This window comes from Festucalex cinctus, chromosome 14 (assembly GCF_051991245.1).
Source record: "Festucalex cinctus isolate MCC-2025b chromosome 14, RoL_Fcin_1.0, whole genome shotgun sequence".
NCBI classification, from domain to species: Eukaryota; Metazoa; Chordata; class Actinopteri; order Syngnathiformes; family Syngnathidae; genus Festucalex; species Festucalex cinctus.
Window position 1 is genome coordinate 12,934,155 of NC_135424.1, and position 21,457 is coordinate 12,955,611.

The window sequence follows — 21,457 nt, forward strand, 5'->3', positions numbered from 1 at the left end:
CCCAACTAATCCCCCCCCTCTCCCACTTTCAAATTTTGCATTCCCCATTCATGTAAATATAATTAGCGGCGCAAGCACAGATGGACCCCAATTACAACAACCCCTTCAATAATTACATGCACACTTTGTTGCACTGAGATCGGTGCAGTCAAGCATGCCAATCCAAACAAACACTGACACACGCAATAACACCGCGAATCAATTGTAAACCCTCAAATTACAGTACATATTTTTCAAATCATTCAATTCATCAGTTAGACAGATGAACCGAAATGAAGCGCAAGATATTTTTGAGGGGAGCTGGAAAGGAAACTTGCGGTTGCTGGAGAATACGAGACGTTGAAAGTTCAATTAGGGTGAAGAATAACAACAAAGTGTTAACATTTTGTAGCTGAAAAATTCAACGAGGCAGAGTGAATTATAGAAGTACTTATCAAATCATCAATTAGGTTTGTTGAGATGACAGGTTAAATCAACATCATGTTTGAGCACAATAATAATTATCAAATAGCATCATCAACCTTATCTCAAAACATGTCTGCTTAAACGTTTCACTCAGTTAACAGGCTTATTTTATAACAGCCTTCAGGCCCTTACAGGTTGATAAAGCAGCGGCAAGCCTTAACAGGCGACCAAAGCTGCATGACACAGATACAGGCCAACACACTTGCACATACACGTTTTAAAAGGTGCACACGTGTGCATGGACACACAGGAATACTTATAACGTGTACTGTAAAATACAGCCGATTTAGTGCTCTGGTTTATAAACTGCACAAATTATACATACTGTGGTGCACTTTCTGCTGTGCAATCCTTAGCCTGATGGTGGCAGTAGTGTGACGCAGATAGAGTTTATTGATGATATCAAGAAGAAGAAGTCAGCAAACTATGCTAAAGCTAAACCCAAATTCTAGCAGTTCGATTGTTCTCTTACAGAAAAAATAAATAAAAATATAGTACCCATTCTAGGGATTGTGCGCTGTCGCCAATAGTGGGGGGGGGGGGGTTGGGGGGGGGGGGGGGGAGTTAGCAATTAAGACCTTTTCTTTAAAATGTTTAGAATTGCCTATACTCATAGTTTAAACTGTAAAGTATACATACCACAAACGGCTATAGAAAAAAACTGTTCAAAGTGACTGTATGCCTGATGGATGTTCTGTTTTTATACGTTACTTCCATGTTAATACTAAAGTTGCAGCTGTTTGATGGTTCAAAGTGACAGCTAATATGCTAATTTCTCTTGGCTTGTTTATGGTGTATGTTAGGCTTTAAGCTAGCAGACCTATGTTCGGCTACGCACTGAAAGCGGAAGTCAAGTCAAAAAATGTTCTTTACAAATTGTTCCATGCACCCCAGTAGACTAAACACAGTATTCTGATTAATATTTTGTTGCAGAACATGAGTTAAGCAAAAAAATAAAAATACACACACACACACTTCGACACAATGCCTCAGCCACGTGAACGTCACATGACCAAACCCAGTCTTTATTTATTTATTATTCATTTTAAAAGTCCATTTAGTTTATGAGCCTTTGTGGTTGTTACCAGAGGCCTTTGGCACTGTGGTGCCATTTTCAGTCGACAGCAAGTGTCAGTACAAGACAAAATGGCAACCACCTGAGATTAATAATAACGGGTGGATTTTTCTGCTCCATATTCCACAATCACAATATTAATCAGAATACCATGTTTAGACGAGTTAGGATAACATAGAACACATGATTGTAAAGTAAATCTTTGACTTGACTTTCATTTTAAACAAGGAAATAACACTAACAGAAGCAAAAACAATAGTCTGCTAGTACCAAACAAAATATTTGCAACCAAAGCAATAATTTATGTCTATGCCATGATGATCAGATAATTTCTAAATACCAATCTGACTATTTTAATCTGTGTGCATTTGATAAAAAAAGAAAAAAAGAAAAAAAAAGAAAAGTAAAAAGAACAGTGACCACTTTGCTGTGGAGCTAATATTAAAATAAATAAATAAACAAATAAATAAATAAATAAATAAATAAATAAATAAATAAATAAATAAATAAATAAATAAATAAAAAAATCAGGAACAGTAAATGTGTTTTTGGTGAGTTAAAGAGAAACTAATAATAGACGAAAACGTGATCGGCTCCAGGGATTGTAGAAATCTAAAAATAAGGTGCATCTTTATTCAAAGTGAGGTTAGAGATGGGGAAAATACAACAATGACTTGACAACGTCTTAATTTGCCTTCTCACCTTTTCCTGGCTCTCTTGTGGTTGCTCGCTCTTGTTTTGACCCTAAAAAGAAAAGCCTTGGATTTAATTAAATATTCCAAAACACTCTTCATAATGTCATCACTTATGACAGGCTACTAGACTACTACTACTACTCCTACTATAGGCTACTAGACCTACCTTTGATTAGATTAGAATATTTTTGTTTTTGGCAGAAAACAAGCTAGCACGATAATTGAACCACAGTACAAGATAAAAATAAACATTGTCTTGCAATTGCACATGACTAAACAAAAGTTCCTTATCTTTTGGCAAACCAAAAAAATAATGAAGAAGTAATTAGTCAGACAAATGGTGGTTGGCATAAAGCAGCATTTCAAAACTGCATTGACGCCTTGATAGTATCGGACCAGGAATTGTTTAGTTTGACGACAAGTACAGTGACCTTTAAGGTTAAAAGGCTTCTTAATAAATACGTAACTTGTTGCAACAATACAAAACGTGTGGTTAGGTTAGTTGCTTGGCTAACTTTGTAAGCTGGCCTTCTCTTTTTAGGGGGGAATAAGTTGTGCCCACCTTGGCATCGAGGCTTTTTATTGGCCACAGCTGATCCACTGATTGGTCGGCCATTGGGAGTGACGCACCAACAGTATCCAGTGTAGCTGTGACATTGTACCTGTAAAGCAGTTCACACAGAAATAGAAAGTGATACTACTTCACATTTATATTGTGCTTAATAAAGCAGCTGAGATGTGAAGAAAAGCTGCGCAGCAACTTCCCGTCACATCCCAAAGTTAACATTTATTTTAGTTACCTCACTGTATGTGCCATCGGGGTTGCATACTGGCACAAAGACCTGCGGGAAAAGCTTCTTGGCCTGCTGCTCTGTGTACTTCTTCTCTGCTACGCATCTGGACGTATCTGAGGAAAACCACGAAACACCACAAATCATGACACATCACAGAGGGAGAGCAATGATACGACCCACAGCCCGATATGCTGCGCAGCTGCAGGCCCAGTATTTTCAAAAAGTCAACATACTGACTCGCACGTATGATGATGAAACAAAAAACGAAACGTAGAGGGCTAGAAGAAGGGGGGCTAATAATTCAAGACATTTCGGAAGCAGCATATCAGACGTTTGTGTGGCTGGGAATAAAAACCAACACTTCTTCTAGTCTTATTAGGAGCACGCCATGCTGGTCTGCACGGTGCCTGGTGGTAAAGCCATTACGGAAGGAGACGTCTTGCAGAGCATTCCAGTCAATGGAGAAAAGGGCTGACGATGCACAAGGCAAACCTAAACCTTCCTCCGTCTGCCTCTCGCCATCTCATCATGTACTCAATTGAAGGGTTGTAAATAGAAATGCGTTCACTTGTTAAGGGGCCTCACCCCAATTATATCAATAATTACAATGACAATCATTGATCCTATAATGACGTAGTTTTGGTCAAATGAGCTCGAGAGTCATCTAGTAACTTCACTTAAGGGAAAAAGTAATGAAGGTGGGATTAAATTTGGCCCTAAAATATGAATAATTTATTATGTTTCCTATGATTCGCTGGTGACTAGTCCAGGTTGTACGCCATCTCTTACTGAGTCAACTGGGATAGGCTCCAGCTTACCTGTGATCCTGGTGAGGATAAGCAGTAATGATTGACTCAATAAACCATCACTTATATAACAATGTTAACTTAACAAGAACTAAAATAAATAAATAAATAAATAAATAAATAAATTACAACTAAAATTGAAAAATACATAAATAAATAAATAAAATAATAATGTCATCAAAATTATAATGCTTCATAAAATGAAAACTAACTGAAACTACAGCTTGCATTTATAAAATTCATTAACTATATATAATTAGCAAAATTATCAAAATGTTCATTTTCATTTTTGTCAATTAATATCATATGTGAGCGTTCTGGGATCATTTTACATATATTTATTTTGGTATTATTGTACATCTTTAGAGGAATGAAGGTCCGTGATTTGATGTTTGATAACTGTAGCATATTACACAATACTTAGTGACTTTTAAATCTATTTTAAATCTATAGTATTATATAAACTAAGAGTACAACGAAACATAAAAAAAAAAAAAAACACAAACTTGCTCCAAAACTAATTAAAACCAATTGATTTTTTTTTTAAGCAAAAACGTAAAGCAAAAACTAACTAGAATGAAAAATCCAAAAATCATAACCCTGCTTACAAATCAATGGTACTGTATCCTAGCAAATACAGAGCTCAGAAAGCTAACATTGGCTAGTAACCTTTAGGCATGCAGACAGGTACCTAATGACAAAGCAGCCATTGTGCAGTGCATTCTGGGACTTGTAGTATCAGTGGTACCTTTGTTATATACTTACCAATTATTTCTGTTAAACATCCAAAACATCCATTGCTTGTCATGACTGTATTTTGTCTGTGTTTTGTTTGGGGCAAGGGTTATGTTCGGGTCATGACTGTGTGGTCAAGTACCCGTTTTGAACTGATGCAATCAGCATGTAACCGGCATCTAGTTTCAACTGGTAAGAAGCTATGTGAAGTCAGGAATCTTTAATCTCGTTATCTGGTCAGAAGCCAATCAGAGAAATCCATGTCAGTCCTGTTAGCCACAGAAGTGTGTGTTTTCGTCGGATTATTCTTCTGTTCCTCTGCGCACCTCCACAGTTATCTTAGCATCTCTTGATTCTTGATACATTCTCGTTGTTTCTGGTCCAGTCAAGTTAGTTCCACGCCTCTCGATGTTATGCGAATAAAGAGTTAAAATCTTATTTGTGTGCGTTTTTGGGATCCACCTCCAGATCCTAACAATGCTAACCCCAAGTGACTTTAGGAGAGAGGTGAGCTACACCCTGGACTGGTCACCAGCCAATCACAGGATACAAGTACACAAACAACCGTTCACAATCCCATTCACACCAAAGGATGATTTTAGAGTTATAATGAACCTAACATGCCTGAATTTGGAATGTGGGAGAAAACCAAATGCAAATTCCAGAGCCCGGAGAACTGTGAGGCAGATATGCTAACCACTCGCCCACCGTGCTGCCCACTTCTGATAAACATCTGAAGATTATTCGTACAAAAAAGGTAAACAACAGCAGGTATCAGTATATTCTAATTGGTGCTAATGGATTTAAAGGGCACAAAAACATCTATGACTTCAACTCATCTTGATGGCCAATTGCACCATCTGTTTAAACTCTCAGCGTCGCCTCAGTGGTAACTTGGTGTGACACACAGTGCCCGTCTGTCTGGCAGGTTCATAGCCCATCAAAACAATGACTCACGCAACGCTTGAAGAATGTACCCATTTGGTCACACGGCTGCAAGTTATTGACATTGCTGACGCAGCCAATATGGATCATCCAATTGACGCACGAAGCCGAGCGTGCCAGTTTATCTTTGTCTCGCGTGTCTGCATGTATGTCACTGCCACTGGTGAGGAAGTGCAAGGTGATGGAGGAAAACTGGGAATTAAGCAGCTCTAAGGTTAGATTTACTGGAAAATCCCAAAACCATCATCTGTCTCTGAGGGGGCTTTAGCCTAAAAGGGCTGAATGGAAAAAATGACAGGACACTTGATTCATTCCAGCTCGGTTATAGAAAACAAATGTAAAACCGTTCTCACCATCTTTGAGCTTTTAGACCAGATGAGCCTTCTGTCTCATTTTGCCTTGGAGTATGAATGTAGCTCCTGCTCCTTTCACCCCTGACATCCACAAGCAGAGGGGGGTCCAAACTCTTATAGAACCAATGTTTTTGACACATACAATACGACTTTCATGGACTTTCGGCCCTTTCAGCTTCCTAGCTGGAATCCACTATTCTGTGTGTCGGCGCGGTCCTCTACATCCAGATGTCTGCTAAGACATGTTGCCATAGAGACCCAGCAAAGGCAGACAATTGTGCAAAATGCTTCTCTATCAAACAAGACCTTTCTTTATATCACCAAACACTTCCACACTCTCAAATGGTAATGTGACAGACGTAAAGCACAATGAGGGCAACTAACAAGTTTGGCACAACCCCCATGAATATGTTTACATGTCAGTCAATATTCGGGTTAAAGTTCATGTTTCTGAAACATTCAGGATAACCCATTTTCATGAGTGAGCGGAACTTAAACTTCCCGCATACGTATTCCGATATCTCACAGCGCACAGACAATATCATTTCCACTTTTAACTTTCTACGGTCAATAAAACGTCAGCTAAAGCGTGCTTAGCACACGACATGTCGCTTGCTATAAAATCATGCTATAAAATCATAATTGCTCAACATAAATTGGTATTTTTTTTCATGGAAGTGTTGAAATTAATCATTTCACAGAATAGCTGGTTAGTTTTTCATAAGTCTTGTGTTCCTTTAAGGTAGTGGTTGTTAGGCAGGTTAATATTGACGTTAGCTAGCTCTGTGGGCTAACAAGTTGATTACTACTCAGCTGAGTCGTTGTACTGTAACCACAACAAAACTAACATGGAAAAAAATGCGGAGGAATCAATGTATTCAAGTTAGGGTTATTTAGCAAGTGGCAATGTAACATGGCCGCCGCACGTACACGTAGTGTCTGTACCCAAAAGACCATGATTCCTTGCGAATAGCGTAAGCGCAGAACACAAACTAAAGTTCAGTTCAAACGAGGTATCCCGATGCATATAGGACCAATTATTTGGGTTTTTGTGCTACACTGCCTTTCAAAACCTGTTTTTGCCAGCATTCAGGTTTAGATAGTGTTATTGTCTGCATGTAAATGTAGATGGACCTGAGCCAGGTTTCAAGTTAATCTGGAACAAAAAATAATCCCGTAAACAGCTCACTACATGTCCATGCACCGCCAACGTGAGCCTCTGAAGGCAGGCGGCAAAGCCTCCCACACGCTCTCACCATGTCAACCCCACTTGTCCTCCCAGCACTCAAAGAATCAATTATGCTGAAATGAATTTAACCCAGAAGTTTCTCCTGTGACCAAACCCCCCCGCTGCGCATTTGAGAGCATCAGGCGGCGATGAAGCGTGACTCATGACCTGACCTTTGCATGGCCCTCGGATGACCTCCAGCTGGGGGTCGCGGCACTTGGCTCGAAGGAACTCGCAGCGAGATGTGAAGGTCCTGCCGTCTGAGGCGCACAAGGGTTTGCGAGGAGCTCTGCTACATTCCATGTTGCACTCCTTATCCTGATCCACCCGCAGGAACTGTCGCAAGGAGAAAATAGGAGATAAGCTGAGGAAACAGTGGCAAGAATTTGCATTTCTGGGAAGCAGCATACATATAAAGATTTCCAAACGTCTTCAATGAAACTCTGAAAGGATTTTAGATGTGGCAGCTAAACAGTTTCAAATGGGATTTGTGGTTAACTTGAGAAATCATAACGTAATTCATCAGAGCTGTCAGGCAGGGATGTTGGCTGACTTGTGTACACCGCATTTTACCATTCCCTTGCCTAACATTGTAAGATGCGACCCAAAAACTGGTTCTGTTTAAGGTTGGTTGTGTATTCTTATTTTTTGAAATCAGTAAACGTAGTATTTTTTTTCCAAATGTGCCCAAATATCTTCACCATATGCAAATTCTGAATTGGAACATCAATTCTTGCTGATTTTATGAGTACTTACAGTATATATTACATAATAATTTATGGTATTATCATATCATTTATACGCAGCAGATACAACAAGGGTCTCAAACTTGTGACCATTTGCAGGATATTTTCCGGCCCCCTACTTGACATCAAAGTTTGATGTTTTTTTGCTGAGTCATTTCCCTGGATGTTTTGTGGCTGTGTGAGTCACACTTATGACCTACCATAGCTCAGCTTGGTACACAGTAAATTCTGTAAATTTTACTCTATACTGAGTCCATTTGGTGCAACTTTAAATAGAGTAAAATTTACATTTGGAATAGAGTAAAAAAATAAAATAAAATCAAAAAAGTCACTCAATGGTTGAGGAACAAACCCACGTGTCTTATTATATTGCTCTTGTCAGCTGGAATCTTCATAACTCTAAAATGGATATAAGTAAACAGTAGGTGTGGCATAGCGCAGGTGGTGGGCAGCTAGAGGTGGGCGGATCGATCCAAATATCCATATTGTCGATACCAAGTCAGTATAGCTATCGGATCGATACTTGCACTAAAATATCGATCTAGTAGTTTAGTTTCAGTTTGGCTCTTTTATGCACTGCTGCAGTTTGGTCAAACAGAGATAATGGCCATGTGACAGTCGTGTTTCGATCGTGCAACATCACGTGACATTGAATCTCATCTTGTAGTAGATTGCATGAACACAAACAGTATTGTAGTTGAAAATGTTTTTGTTTTTTGTTTTTTTTGTTATGTTGTTTTGTTTTATACTTGTTGTTGCATGATCATCTTTAACATCTAAAAAAGAAGTGATGAAGGCAGTATTTTTCATTATTTTTTTGTATTTGTAGTTCCTGAACAGTATGATCAAGTATTAGTTTAAATTTCTTTTAATATGATCACTTTGTGCAATTTTAGAACTTAAAAAAAATATATTTTGTCATGGTTGGAATGTTTCTGGTGGGGGAAACATTGATAAAGTATTTTCTATTTATCAATTATCTTTGCCCTAATTTTGTCCTTTAAAAAAAGAAACACAATTCAGTGATATAGTTACCTTGTTATTATTATTATTATTTTATTATATACTATAATTTTCATAAAGTGTCTATCAATATCGGTATCGACGATAGTGGTCCTGTATTCACTTGAGATCGGATTGATACCAAAATTTGCAGTATCGCACACCACTAGTGGCAGCCCAAGCTGAAGGTCATGAGTTTGTTCCTCAACCCTTGTGTATTTTTCTCTTGTACATACTAAAAATACATTGAGTAAAATTTACAATGAACATTTTACCGTCGTCCAGGAGTAAATTTTACTATATTTAGAGTGGGACCAAATAAGCTCAGTTTAGTAAAAATGTACTCTACAGAATTGATCGTGTTGCCTAACTCAGGAAAAGATATCCTATAACCCATTCGCTGTTACGTCTTTTTCAAAACCTGCCGTGAAGAGGTTGGTGACGAGAACAGCCAATTTTAAGAAAAGCAGAAGAGGGTTTTGGTTGAGCATAGGGGAACCCCGACTTGTCTTGAATGTACAGAGAAAGTTGCAGGCCTCGAAAAAGAATCAGACATTACTCAACCAGGGTGATGAGAGAGAGGACCGGGTCATGAATTTTGTTTTCACATTCTGAAGAACTGTTTATGTTCTCAACTTTTATTAATAAAATCTGAGAAGACTGGATTAGTTGTATTTTTTGGGGGCGTTATAGCTATTTTTTGACATTTTTTTTCTACCATTTTTACATTCAATTTCCGATATTTTTGTCAATTCTGTGTGACCATTTTTATGGTAATTTGGGGGATTCCTTCTTTTGTTTTTGGATGTTTAATGGTTACATTTTGAACATTTTCTTTTCTGCCTTTTCTTCAAGCAAATTTCTGACTATTTTTGGCAATTTTGTGGACATTTTATAGTAGTTTTCAGGATTTCTTGTTTTGTTTTTGGAAATGTTTTCATCCATCCATCCATCCATTTTCTGAACCGCTTGCTCCTCACAAGGGATGTTCTCATTTCTGTCTTTTTTTTTTTGTTTTGACAGTTTTTGCAATTGCATGAACATTTTAAGGTTATTTCCTGATTTCCTCTTCCGTTTTGGACATTTTATGGTCACCTTTTGGACATTTCAATGTAGTTTTTAAAACTTTTTCTGACCATTTAAAAATATGGACTCTGGCATTTAAAAAAAATCAATTTAAATTAAATTTCAATTTCAATTCAATTAATTTAAAGAATATTTTATCCAAAAATTAAAACATGTGCAAAATATAATAATAATAATTTCTGCTAATTTTTTTTTTTAGAGATTTTTCGGGAGCCACAGGAGAGGGACTAAAGAGCCACATATGGCTCCAGAGCTGCAGGTTGCAGACCGATGGTCTATGCCAACACCTGCACCTGGAGTCGCTCCCGAGGATGTTTTACTGAGCAATGAAAAGAGAAACATGACAACACAGACTTGGCTGAACGCATCGGATCACCTGTGTCAATGCCACCATTGTATCAACCACCATGGTATGAAACCCCCTGGCCAAGCCGCACAATAGGGCGGCGGTGGTGAAGGGGGTGGCAACCAACTGTGACTGCTACAATGACTGAAAAGACGATAGAGTGCTTCAGATAGATGATAGAGTGCTTCAGTCAAATGCATGTCAGGGGATCTTTGTGTTCCTACAGTTGAGAGTTGGGATTTCATAACGTGATTCATCTTCTCTAACGGAATTATGACGTGAGTAAAGGCAGGGAGAAACAACATGCAGGTGCGTGTTTCAGGAATATTCCTCGATGAATGTTTCCTCAGATATCTGCTTTTCTTAAGTCAAGAAAATATTTGCACACAAGAGTCCTTTGATGCTTTTTGTTCAGTTTGCTTTCTCTCTTTCAGTTCTTCAGTGCACAAACAGGACTTTCTCATGCCTTAAATGTGTTGTGAAATTACAAAAGAGAAGACATGGCACGCCACGGAACGAGAACAAATGACGCGCACAACTCTGAAGAGGGTGGGATGAGCCGCAATAAAACAAATTTGTTGTGTCTGACATCTTACAAATCAAGTGAGGGATGGTGTTTGGTGGCAGGCTCCTATGTTCAGACCAGCAAGGCTGCAGGGCTGCGCTGCACCTGGAAGGGGGTTGGCAGGGAAGGAGGGGGGGCAATGTCGCCTTGGGGTGGTGGGGGGTGCAAATAGGGGTTGAGCCCATCCTGTCAACCTGCCTCATAAATCCTCCCAGAGTGAAGAGGCCCGTGGAAACACATCGGAAGAGGAGTTGTTATTGAAGTGATCGAATCCAAATGTTCAAAAACGCTCATTTTTTTGGAGCCTTTGGAAATATGTGTCGCTTTTTTCAAAGTAGCAAACCATCAAGAGGAGGAGACCAAATGAATGCTAATGATAAAGAACTGGTGAGATGTTTGTTTCATGAGAACACATGCCTCAACACCCATCTGTCATCACACAACCAATACTGAGAGGACCAGCTTTTTTCCCCTTCATATAGCAATAACTAAAAATGAAAAATAAAAGTTTGAATTGTAGGGTGACTCAATGACATTACCAGAGTATTCATATTTGTTAAATCTCTAAAAATTAGAGCAGTAAAGCTACTCAGAGAATGTTTGTTTCCATCCATGCTATGATGGTGGGCTACAAGCCTTTCCACAACTCCTGCTGGACACCCCATTGCCCGTACAACACCACTATTGTCATTATCTCCCTGTGGCAGCCAACAGCCTGACAACCCAAACAGATTCATTCATCAAAGCAGCATCCTCCTCGAGAGCCACTGAGAAGCACACAGCCAAGCGCCAAGTGTCTGCGAGTTTATGATAAAGCTCCAAGAAAACAGCAATGAGAAGCAAGTGAGCCATGAAATCAACCACCCAGAATCCCCATCACTGTTTAAAACACGGAGATAAATATGCTTTAGAGATGTTTTCCCACTGTATACGCTTCTCACTAAGTGGCTTTTAGATGCAAATTTTTGTGCTTTTGGCCAGCGATGATAGATGGGTGAGGCAGAGCTATGTGCTTACTCATTCCATCACCTCATGCATCAACACTACAGAGTGAAAGATTGCCTTGAAGTTAGGCAGCACAGCTTCTCATCAGTCACATCATTGTTTTCATTAACAGCATTAAAGGCAGGAGAAAGGATTCCACACATATTGCAAGGTTTGAAATAAGCAGTTTCACATCGCAGGCCAAAATTGGAACACATTAAATAGCAATTGAGAATCACAGATTTTGAAGTTTGTCCCAACTGAGCTTGACACACGTATGTTAAGGGTGAACTAAGGTTGCCGCGACGCACTTATGTCACCTACGCACGGGATGTTGGTGGTCACTGGTCAACTGTCGAAGCAAACTTGGTGCTAATGTCACAACCAGCTACCTAGCAACAAGCTTCGCTGGTTACGAGTGCGGCTAAACATGTTGCGGGCTTGCTCCTGAGTCATTATTCATTATCTTATGGTGGCGAATAAATATAAATAAATAAATAATAGAATAAATATAAGCTACACGGCTATATCGTTGTCACGAAGGGACAAGGAAATACGGAGAAGCCATGCTAATTGCTAGCAATTATCATTAATTTAGCTAAGCTAATCCAAGACTGACAGCGCTAGCGCATTTAACACCGAAATGAGTGTCTTTTGACAGACATCTGAGTTAAAGTGGAGAACATTCAACTTTGAACAATAAAATGGCAAGCAAATTAATAAGTGTTTTGACTGGAGAGGACGTCTACTTACTAAACTAAACTGGAAACAGAGATGAATTATGCTACGCTATTCCGTACATCAGTCAGGAGGTGTGGCCTTTAAGCTTAATATTTTAATAAGTGGTTCAGAAAATGAACAAATAATTCAATAACATTACAAATATTGTTTGTTTGTTTTCACAATAGAGTTCTCAGTTTTGATTTTTACTTTTGAGGTCTGTCTGCACAATACATCTTCTCAAATTACATTACAGTAGATTTTGTCTTTTTTCTTTAGATCAATTTAGCTTTGCTTCTAGGCAAAAATATCGTCGCTGCTGTGTGAAAAACACGCCCATTTTTTCTATTTGTACATTTTTACGTTTTTGGGATGTCTGCATTCTGTTTCATCCCCAAAACATAAAAATGTATAAAAAAAAAGAAAAAAAAAAAAAAAGGATGTTTTACTTTTTTATTTTTTTTATTTTTTTTTTATTTGTAAATGTATTTCAATTTTGTAACGTTTTTATTTGTTAAACTCACATTGTGTATAACAGAAAAGTATATCTTTTTTTTGTTATATACAATGTGAGTTTAAACAAATGCTTTATTAAATAAAAAAAGAATTAAAAATTATTCATTTGTTATATTGTCATATTCTTACTGAAAACCCTTGCTTTAGGTCCCTGAGATAAATGTGCCAAAAAAAAAAAACCTCCATTAGAAAGTTAGTCCTCAAAAGATGTACAGTAATTGATTCTCAAATCTGTGCCGCAAATCAAAACAAAACAAAATTCTTGCCCACATCTGCATTACTTGATATCACAGTTTCTCTAGTTTGACACTTATTTAGAGTCTAACATTTATTTTTAGGATCTGTTGTATCGACTACAATAGTACCAACAGATGGCAGAATATCAAGAGAGTCAAAAAGAGGGCAAGACAGGTGGAGTGTCCAAGACCCAAACAGCATAAAAATCAAATCCAATTATCTCTCCCAAGCTCCGCAGCATTGTGGCCCTGAATGGCGTATGAAGGAGGCGAGACTCCAGCAGTGAGCACATTGTAGGCTCATAAGGGCCTTTTGGACTCGGGGAGGCCCCTACTTCCAGACCTGAGAGGCCCCTCACACCACCAATGGAGTCCCCAGCTGAGAGCCGTGCATTTAAACGTGTTAAATGGCCTTGGCGGGAGTTTCCTCCGTGGTCAGTCGGATGCTCCGGGGATCATTAGTTTCAAGCGTAGCGGGAAGGGAAGAAAGTGACAGCCTTTAACCAGGGTGCTAACTCAATCAAAGGGAAATGCATTTAATTGCTGTGAAAAGATTCTCAAAAGAAAGAGGGATGGTGAAGAAGGGCCTCTGTTAGTCACGTGATGGTAAAAAAAAAAAAAAGTCTCACAATTTAATGAAATCACGGGGACCAATGGAGCCCACATGTTTGAGGACCATTCAAGATTTGAAAAGAGAACAGCAGTGTTAATGTGCCCACGTCTCTTCACACACTATATCATGCCATCAACCATGGAAAATGTTCTCATGAATATCCCAGTCAAATGTCTCAAAGGTCTACCCGCTTGTTTGACCTCAAATATGCACAAAGTAGTACATGGACGCCTTTTCAGGAAACCAACCAGCCTCTCATGTGTCATTCAAACAATACACCATTAATCACTTGCAGACAACAAATCCAGTTTGCCATGTGCTATTCTAATAGAAAGCAAGTGAAGAACCGCAATAGGGAAGTTTGACACAGACCTGCTATGAAATATGTTTTATTCACATAGCAGAGTCGAGCACTCCTGATAAACGATCCAATGTGAACAAAATAAATACAATTAAGAAGTGCATCTGCTCATGCAAAAATTTCCTCCCACATTCCACAGCTCCACTGTCATCAGGAGAGAGGATCTCCGACCCTTCGCCTACAGGTTCACAACTCATGGTCATTTGTTTCCAACATTTTGGCCCGGAACATAAATAATGGTACCCGGGGAGGCAGCTGTCACGTCAACCTGTAAATCAGGAAAGCCCATTGACAGAGGACATTCACCTCTGCTCCTGTACGTGCATTTCATAACCACCATGATTTTTATTTAATTATCATTTCACCAGACTGTAATGCAGCAGTACAGGAAACAACAATTTTGCCACCCTGATATAAAGCAATGCCATCATGCGCTTTGGTTAAGCTCATGCCCGCAAACAAAGAGCTTGTTTTCAAAATGACATCACGTCAAATCAGTGCTATGAAACTGAATTCGAAATGGATGTTTTTAAAATGTGCAGATCTGAATAAATAAATGTAATTTTCTTTAGAACAATCCAAATGGATTCTTAGAGTTTTGGAATAGAGCAAGGATGGTCATTGACAAAGATAACACCAAATGGATGGTGAGAGGCAGGTAAATGCAAGCAATTCACAAGGCTGCCCATGACAAACTATTGTGTAGTCAGAGCCTTAACATTGTATTTTCAGTCAATAAATTACAAAGGCTCTGCTAACAGTAATGCAATTATTACTATTTATTTTAAAACATACTGAATATCTAAGTAAATAGGTTTAAGTAATTTGTTTTAGATTGTTACAACAAATATGGACCAAAAAAGTAAATGAAATTGTGCATTTGAGCATTTCACTTTTTCCATATGACGTGTGCAATCTATTAAGCATAGATTGGACAAGTAAATGCATCAAATATAGGATGCATGTGTTGATTTCAAGCAGGCAGTTGTTCCTACCGTGAGAGCGGAGAACTTTTGAGCGTGTCCCGCGCTCAGCAGACAGAGGCAGACCAGCAGCGGACAGACGCGCATCCTGGCGCAATGTGTCAACGCCGTTCAAATTACGCACACCTGTGCAATATCAAAGGGGGAAAAATGAAAGTGAAAATAAATACGAAATTGAAAAAATAAAAGACAAAATAAATCACTGAAAAGTCAGAGATGCTTTTGAAAAATAGTAGTATTTCTTCCAAAAACGACAAAAATCAGGCGCTGGTTTATACTTGTAACCAAAGCAGCTTGGTTTGGTCTGCGCTACCGTTTGTGCGAGCAACTCTCCAAATTTCACTCAGTGTGATAAAGCTTCGTGTCCCTGACCCTTTTTCCTCCCTCAGCGTGTCTTCCACTTCTCTTTCCTCTCCTTTCCGACTCCCAGAACCCCCACCCTTCTTTTGCAGACAGACGCAGCACCTCCAGTTGGGAAGGGTTAAGAGGTAGAGACCAATTCTGCCAGATAATCTTGCATTTCTCGCGTTTCCTTTATGACATCCAAATGAAATCGTGAATTTTTTTTTTCAAGGGATGGTCGTTACCTTTATGACGCACTGATATCATAATACACTAATTCCAAATAACTGTGAGGACGGAAGGGGAAAGTAGACGCTTGTATTTTTGGCTGCAAGTCTCGCCGTGGTTTTCGTGGTTTAAAAATAGAATATTGTCGCTATCGCACCACCAAGTGGCAGACTTATAAGATCACGAGTTCGTCACCATTTTTCAAAGTAAACATTTACCCTTCAGAATTAGTTTGCAGCCGGACAAATGCTTCATGAAACGCTTTTATTTTTATTGTTATTAATGGATGTTTTTTTTAACTACTAGCCTACAGTGAAATGTGTTGTTTCCGTATAATGCTATGTTTAAAATTGAGTGGAAAACAAACAAACAAACAAACAAACAAACAAACAAACGAACAAACAAAAAACAAACAAAAAACAAACAAAAAACAAACAAACAAACAAACAATAAATAAATAAACAAATAAACGAAAAAATAAAGATGTAACTAAAAACCATTATATACAACAAAATGTAAATCGAAATTAAAAACAATATATAGTTATGGTCATGAATAAATACATGTAAAAATGAATACAAAAATAAGAAAACAAGATGCAAAAAAAAAAAAAATTAGGAACAATGGAAAAAATAGGAAATACATACAAAAATAAATACATAAACATAATTAAATATTATTTAATTAATAAAAACGCTCTGCTAGCAATAACTGACACAATAACAAATATAAAATTAACTACATTGTCTTATTTTCGGTTCATCGCAGCAAAATAGAATGCATACATTTCCCATGATGCAACAAATCACTAAAACGCTTTTCTAATCTCGCGATATTTCATCTGTATGTCTTCATTTTCTTTCCGCTTCCTGCCGTCTGGCAAGCAGCAGCTGCGTGGTTTAGCAGGGTTAGCTAGCCGATCATATTTGGTAAAATTGCCCTCCGTAAATAAAACAACCCATTGGATTTACTTCTGGAATCATGTCGTACCACGACGACGACGATGTTAGTAGACATAATTTTCTTCTGAACGCTTTGTCTTTGGTACATCAGATAGGATATTTCGAAGCTATAGCCGGTTAGCTAGCTCTAGCTGTGGGTAAGCAAGATTATTCACCGACCCAGTGGGGCGTATATTGACCAAAATAACACGACAACGTGATTATTTATCATTCTCTGGTTTTGTATAACCTGCATGAGGAGGAAATCGTTCATTTGAATGGATATGCACGTTGTTAGTGGCTGGCGTATTTATTTGTAGACATCATTGATTACTAAGTTCTTGTTTTTTTTTTCTCCAGTATGACGGCTACACAAACGACTATGACCTCCACACCGGTTTGTCAACATCCTCATTCATTTTTGTGTTCATGTTAGAGCAGTCTTTGTACCGAAATCCCTATTAATTAATTTCTATCTGTCCACAGGTGACCCAAAAGCAGACATGGCTTTTGAGCGGCAGTATGAACAGCAAACCTACCACGTTATCCCAGAGGTGATCAAGAATTTCCTTCAATACTTCCACAAAACCATCTCCGACTTGATTGACCAGAAGGTATACGAGTTGCAGTCTAACCGTGTGTCGAGCGAGAGTATTGAACAGAAGATCTACGAGATTCAAGATGTCTATGAAAACAGGTAACAGCGCACTTTTGGTAGTCTTCTCCCGGTTATTGTTGCTATGTGGCTTATCCGTTGATGCTCTTGTTTTCAAGTTGGAACAAGCTGACTGACCGCTTCTTCAAGACATCTCCTTGGCCAGAGGCCGAGTCCATTTCATCACTTGTTGGCAACGGTGGGTCAGCTCGTCTTGAGTTTTCGGTATACATAAAAATTATAATAATTAAAAAAAAAAAAAAAGAGTCTTGCAACACAATAATGAATGATGTAGATAAGATGAATTTCAAAGACTTGCAGTAATGTTGGCCAAATATAGGGTAGCCATCTATTTTTTTGTTTGTTTGCTTATTTGGAGTGATAGAAAGCTGGTTGTGCCTCACAAGCACCAAGAGATGGTCTTCTGAATTCCAAGCAGTCTTGAATGCAGCATGACTCCACTGACGTTCACCTTTTGCCTCTGACAGATGCCGTCTTCCTCATTCTCTATAAGGAACTGTACTACAGACACATCTACGCTAAAGTCTGCGTAAGTTGCTTCCACATTTGAAGCATACATTTCTTTGACAGGAACTTTGTTTTTGTAAACAACCCACACTTCTAATACGGTTTAGGGGGGACCCACTTTAGACCAGCGCTTTGAGTCTTACTACAATTACTGCAACCTCTTCAACTACATTCTGAGTAAGTTTCAAAAATGTGTTTGCCTTTCTACAATTATGCCAATCATTTCTGGATGTTTTGTTTTTATTACAGACGCTGATGGCCCCGCCCCCTTGGAACTCCCAAACCAATGGCTGTGGGACATAATTGATGAATTTATCTACCAGGTTTGTTCTATTTTACTTATAAGAACAAAAACTAAAACTTATCATTTGCACGTAACATGCTAACATTCTACTCATCCTCCTTTTCAGTTTCAGTCATTTAGTCAGTACCGCTGTAAGACAGCCAAGAAGCCGGAGGACGAGATTGAGTTCTTGCGAAACAACCCAAAGATCTGGAACGTCCACAGCGTCCTAAATGTGCTCCACTCACTTGTGGATAAAAGTAACATAAACCGCCAGTTGGAGGTCTACACCAGCGGAGGTATGAAATGATATGTAAGTTTCGTAGTAAATAGCTATTTTACACACCGCAAATGTATTTCTGCTGCGTGTTGCAGGGGACCCCGAGAGTGTGGCGGGCGAATATGGGCGCCATTCCCTCTACAAGATGTTGGGTTACTTCAGCTTGGTGGGCCTGCTGAGGCTGCACTCTCTGCTTGGAGACTACTACCAGGCTATCAAAGTGTTGGAGAACATTGAGCTCAATAAGAAGGTAAAAAAAAAAAAAAAACAGCGTGGTCATCTCAAGCACTTTTGCCTCAATCTTGAAAACGTTTTTCTTTTTTCGTCAGAGCATGTACTCGCGTGTGCCCGAGTGTCAGATCACCACCTATTACTACGTGGGATTTGCCTATCTAATGATGAGGCGCTACCAGGACGCCATTCGAGTGTTTGCAAACATCCTGCTCTACATCCAGAGGACCAGAAACATGTTCCAGAGGTCAACGTATAAATATGAGATGGTAAGTCGTCGTCGAGGTTTGTTGTCCCGAATTTATAAGTACACATTTTAGCTTTTTTTTTTTTTTTTAATTTATTTAATTTTTTTTAAGGATTTCGTCTTGCTTCCTCTCACTTATTAAGTCATATTGATTTGAAATTGTTATGCAGATCAACAAACAGAACGAGCAGATGCACGGCCTGCTGGCCATCGCGCTCACCATGTACCCGATGCGTATCGACGAGAGCATCCACACCCAGCTGAGGGACAAGTATGGGGACAAGATGCTGCGCATGCAGAAAGGGTATTTCTTTCTTTCTTATGGCACAGGTTGGCACAACTTCCAGGCCCTTCATGTCATTTTATGCGGCTCACCAAAGCTTGCTGAATTTTTTTGTTAAGACTACACCATACAAATGCTGATAGCCAAATATGTAATAATTAAGGGCGTCACACAAAATTTGTCATCGTAATTAACTTATTCGCTCGCAGCCATTTTCACAGGAACAATTCCGTTCACTCCCCGGCTGTTTTACTGGATTTGGACTGATTTTGCAAGGCCCACAGAATATTGTGTTCTATTGTTATAAAAACGTGGACTCTATCAAAAGAAAGATTAAAGTATCTTCGTTCATCAGGAAAAAAAAAGTATATTTCTATCTGTTTCCGTTTTGCAGCAATTAGCATTAGAATATAGCTAAGTTTAATCAATTTTCACAAACCTATTTAGAATTGTAATTGATCTTTTTTTCAACATGGCCTTGGTTGATCTCCTTTGCTCTGCTGCCACCTGCTGGTCGTTTGTGTAATAACAATTTCTGCCACCGTTCTTTGCAGTTGAGAGGCTCCATCAAAGCTTCTGTACGCTCTTGCATGAAAACAAACAAACGTATAAACGCGTCTTTGGGACACTTAAAACATGAAAAAAAATGTTAAGTTGTGAACAAATACGTTAATTGCATCATTTCAATAATGAATTCACAATTAATTGCACATTTTATATCTATTCTAAATGTACTATAAAAAATTTATTTTCGAAGTTTTCACTCTTAACATAAAAGTAGAATGTTTTTAAACTAATAAAATATGTCTGAATCTTTTAGTCATTGATACAGTAATTTCCTAACAATTCATGAAATTGAGTTCAAATTAAAAATATGTACTGTGCTGTAAAAAGTGATATTGATTTGTGTTGGTCATATATCTGCCACGAGATGGCATTATTGCATTTGTAAGACATTGATGGCAGCTCAGTGCATTTTTCTTTTCAGATTACGATCCATCTAATCTCTAACATGCAGTAACTTGTGAAAGTCTGCACATTTTTTAAATTGTAAAATACAAATTTCCCTCAGTCTCCACAAATATTTGCAGTATTATTACATTTATTACTGCTAAGTTTTAACGTGGACGTGTCTACCAAGTAAGGGGCGGTCATTAAAATGCAATGGCAGATGTCATGAATCTGTTAATGTTCCCTTTTTCCGCCTCAGAGACCTGCAGGTGTTTGAGGAATTGTTCAGCTTCGCCCGCCCCAAGTTCTTGTCTCCAGTGGTGCCCAACTACGACAACGTCCACGCCAACTACCACAAGGAACCCTTCCAGCAGCAGCTCAAGGTCTTCGCAGAGGAGGTGCAGCAGCAGGCTCAGCTCTCCACCATCCGCAGGTGACGCCGAATGACGGACGTGAACCTCAGCAGATGCTCCGCATGTAGGACGCTTTTTATCTTACTGGCGTTGTTTGACTCCAGTTTCTTGAAGCTGTACACCACAATGCCAGTGGCCAAGCTGGCGGGATTCCTGGACATGACCGAACAGGACTTCCGGATTCAGCTGCTGGTCTTTAAGCACAAGATGAAGAACCTGGTGTGGACCAGCGGCATCTCGGCTCTGGATGGAGAATTCCAGTCAGCTTCCGAGGTTGACTTTTACATTGACAAGGTACAGTACTGAAATATGTTCCTATGATGTCAAGTACTAAATCAACATGTGATTGTGAAATATTTTCCTTCATCATGTCATTAATTTCATGGAATGTTTAATTAGTATATTAATATATAATATTGTATAATATATAATATATATAATATATAATATTTGCCTTCCATGTTAGCGCTAAAAAAAAGTTGGTTCTCCTTCCATCTCCTCAGGACATGATCCACATAGCAGACACTAAAGTGGCTCGCCGCTATGGAGACTTTTTCATCCGACAGATTCACAAGTTTGAGGAGGTGATGTGTCCTACTTGTGACTTTTGCTTCATACCTCTTTTCATGAATGACTGTCCTTGACTCAAATTCACTCCCGTCTCCACAGTTGAATCGAACACTGAAGAAGACGCCAGCAAGCAGCACCACCGGCACGTCTGGGAGCGCCACAAGCCGATGAATCGGAACTTTAACATCTGTTATTGATGACTTTTCTATGTAACTTGGAAACAATAAATCAGCAGATTGGTTGTCTTAAAA

The 21,457-nt window shown here is 38.8% G+C and overlaps 2 protein-coding genes across 4 annotated transcripts in view; one reads left to right on the top strand and one right to left on the bottom strand.

The window, feature by feature from the left end:
- smoc2 (SPARC related modular calcium binding 2) overlaps window positions 1–15,948 on the bottom strand; it is a 35,119-nt gene extending 19,171 nt beyond the window's left edge. Inside the window, exons 1-6 of one of the 3 annotated variants that reach the window (XM_077495726.1) lie at window positions 15,842–15,948; window positions 15,267–15,380; window positions 7,270–7,432; window positions 3,036–3,142; window positions 2,798–2,897; window positions 2,243–2,284 (exon numbers count right to left, since the gene is read on the bottom strand). In XM_077495726.1, the coding sequence (XP_077351852.1) occupies window positions 2,243–2,284; window positions 2,798–2,897; window positions 3,036–3,142; window positions 7,270–7,432; window positions 15,267–15,341 (487 nt within the window). In that variant the 5' untranslated portion in view covers window positions 15,342–15,380; window positions 15,842–15,948. Of the gene's footprint in view, window positions 1–2,242; window positions 2,285–2,797; window positions 2,898–3,035; window positions 3,143–7,269; window positions 7,433–15,266; window positions 15,381–15,567; window positions 15,796–15,841 lie in introns of those variants that run through there. The other 2 variants (XM_077495725.1, XM_077495724.1) reach the window with 2 other exon arrangements.
- A 731-nt stretch (window positions 15,949–16,679) lies between these two features.
- Window positions 16,680–21,457, top strand: eif3s6ip (eukaryotic translation initiation factor 3, subunit 6 interacting protein). The gene is made up of 15 exons (XM_077495789.1): window positions 16,680–16,829; window positions 17,126–17,162; window positions 17,252–17,462; window positions 17,540–17,619; window positions 17,909–17,970; window positions 18,056–18,125; window positions 18,198–18,271; window positions 18,359–18,530; window positions 18,607–18,761; window positions 18,841–19,011; window positions 19,160–19,293; window positions 20,483–20,656; window positions 20,741–20,930; window positions 21,140–21,220; window positions 21,306–21,457. Exons 1-15 carry the CDS (start codon window positions 16,806–16,808, stop codon window positions 21,375–21,377), a joined length of 1,707 nt encoding a protein of 568 aa, XP_077351915.1. The 5' UTR covers window positions 16,680–16,805; the 3' UTR covers window positions 21,378–21,457.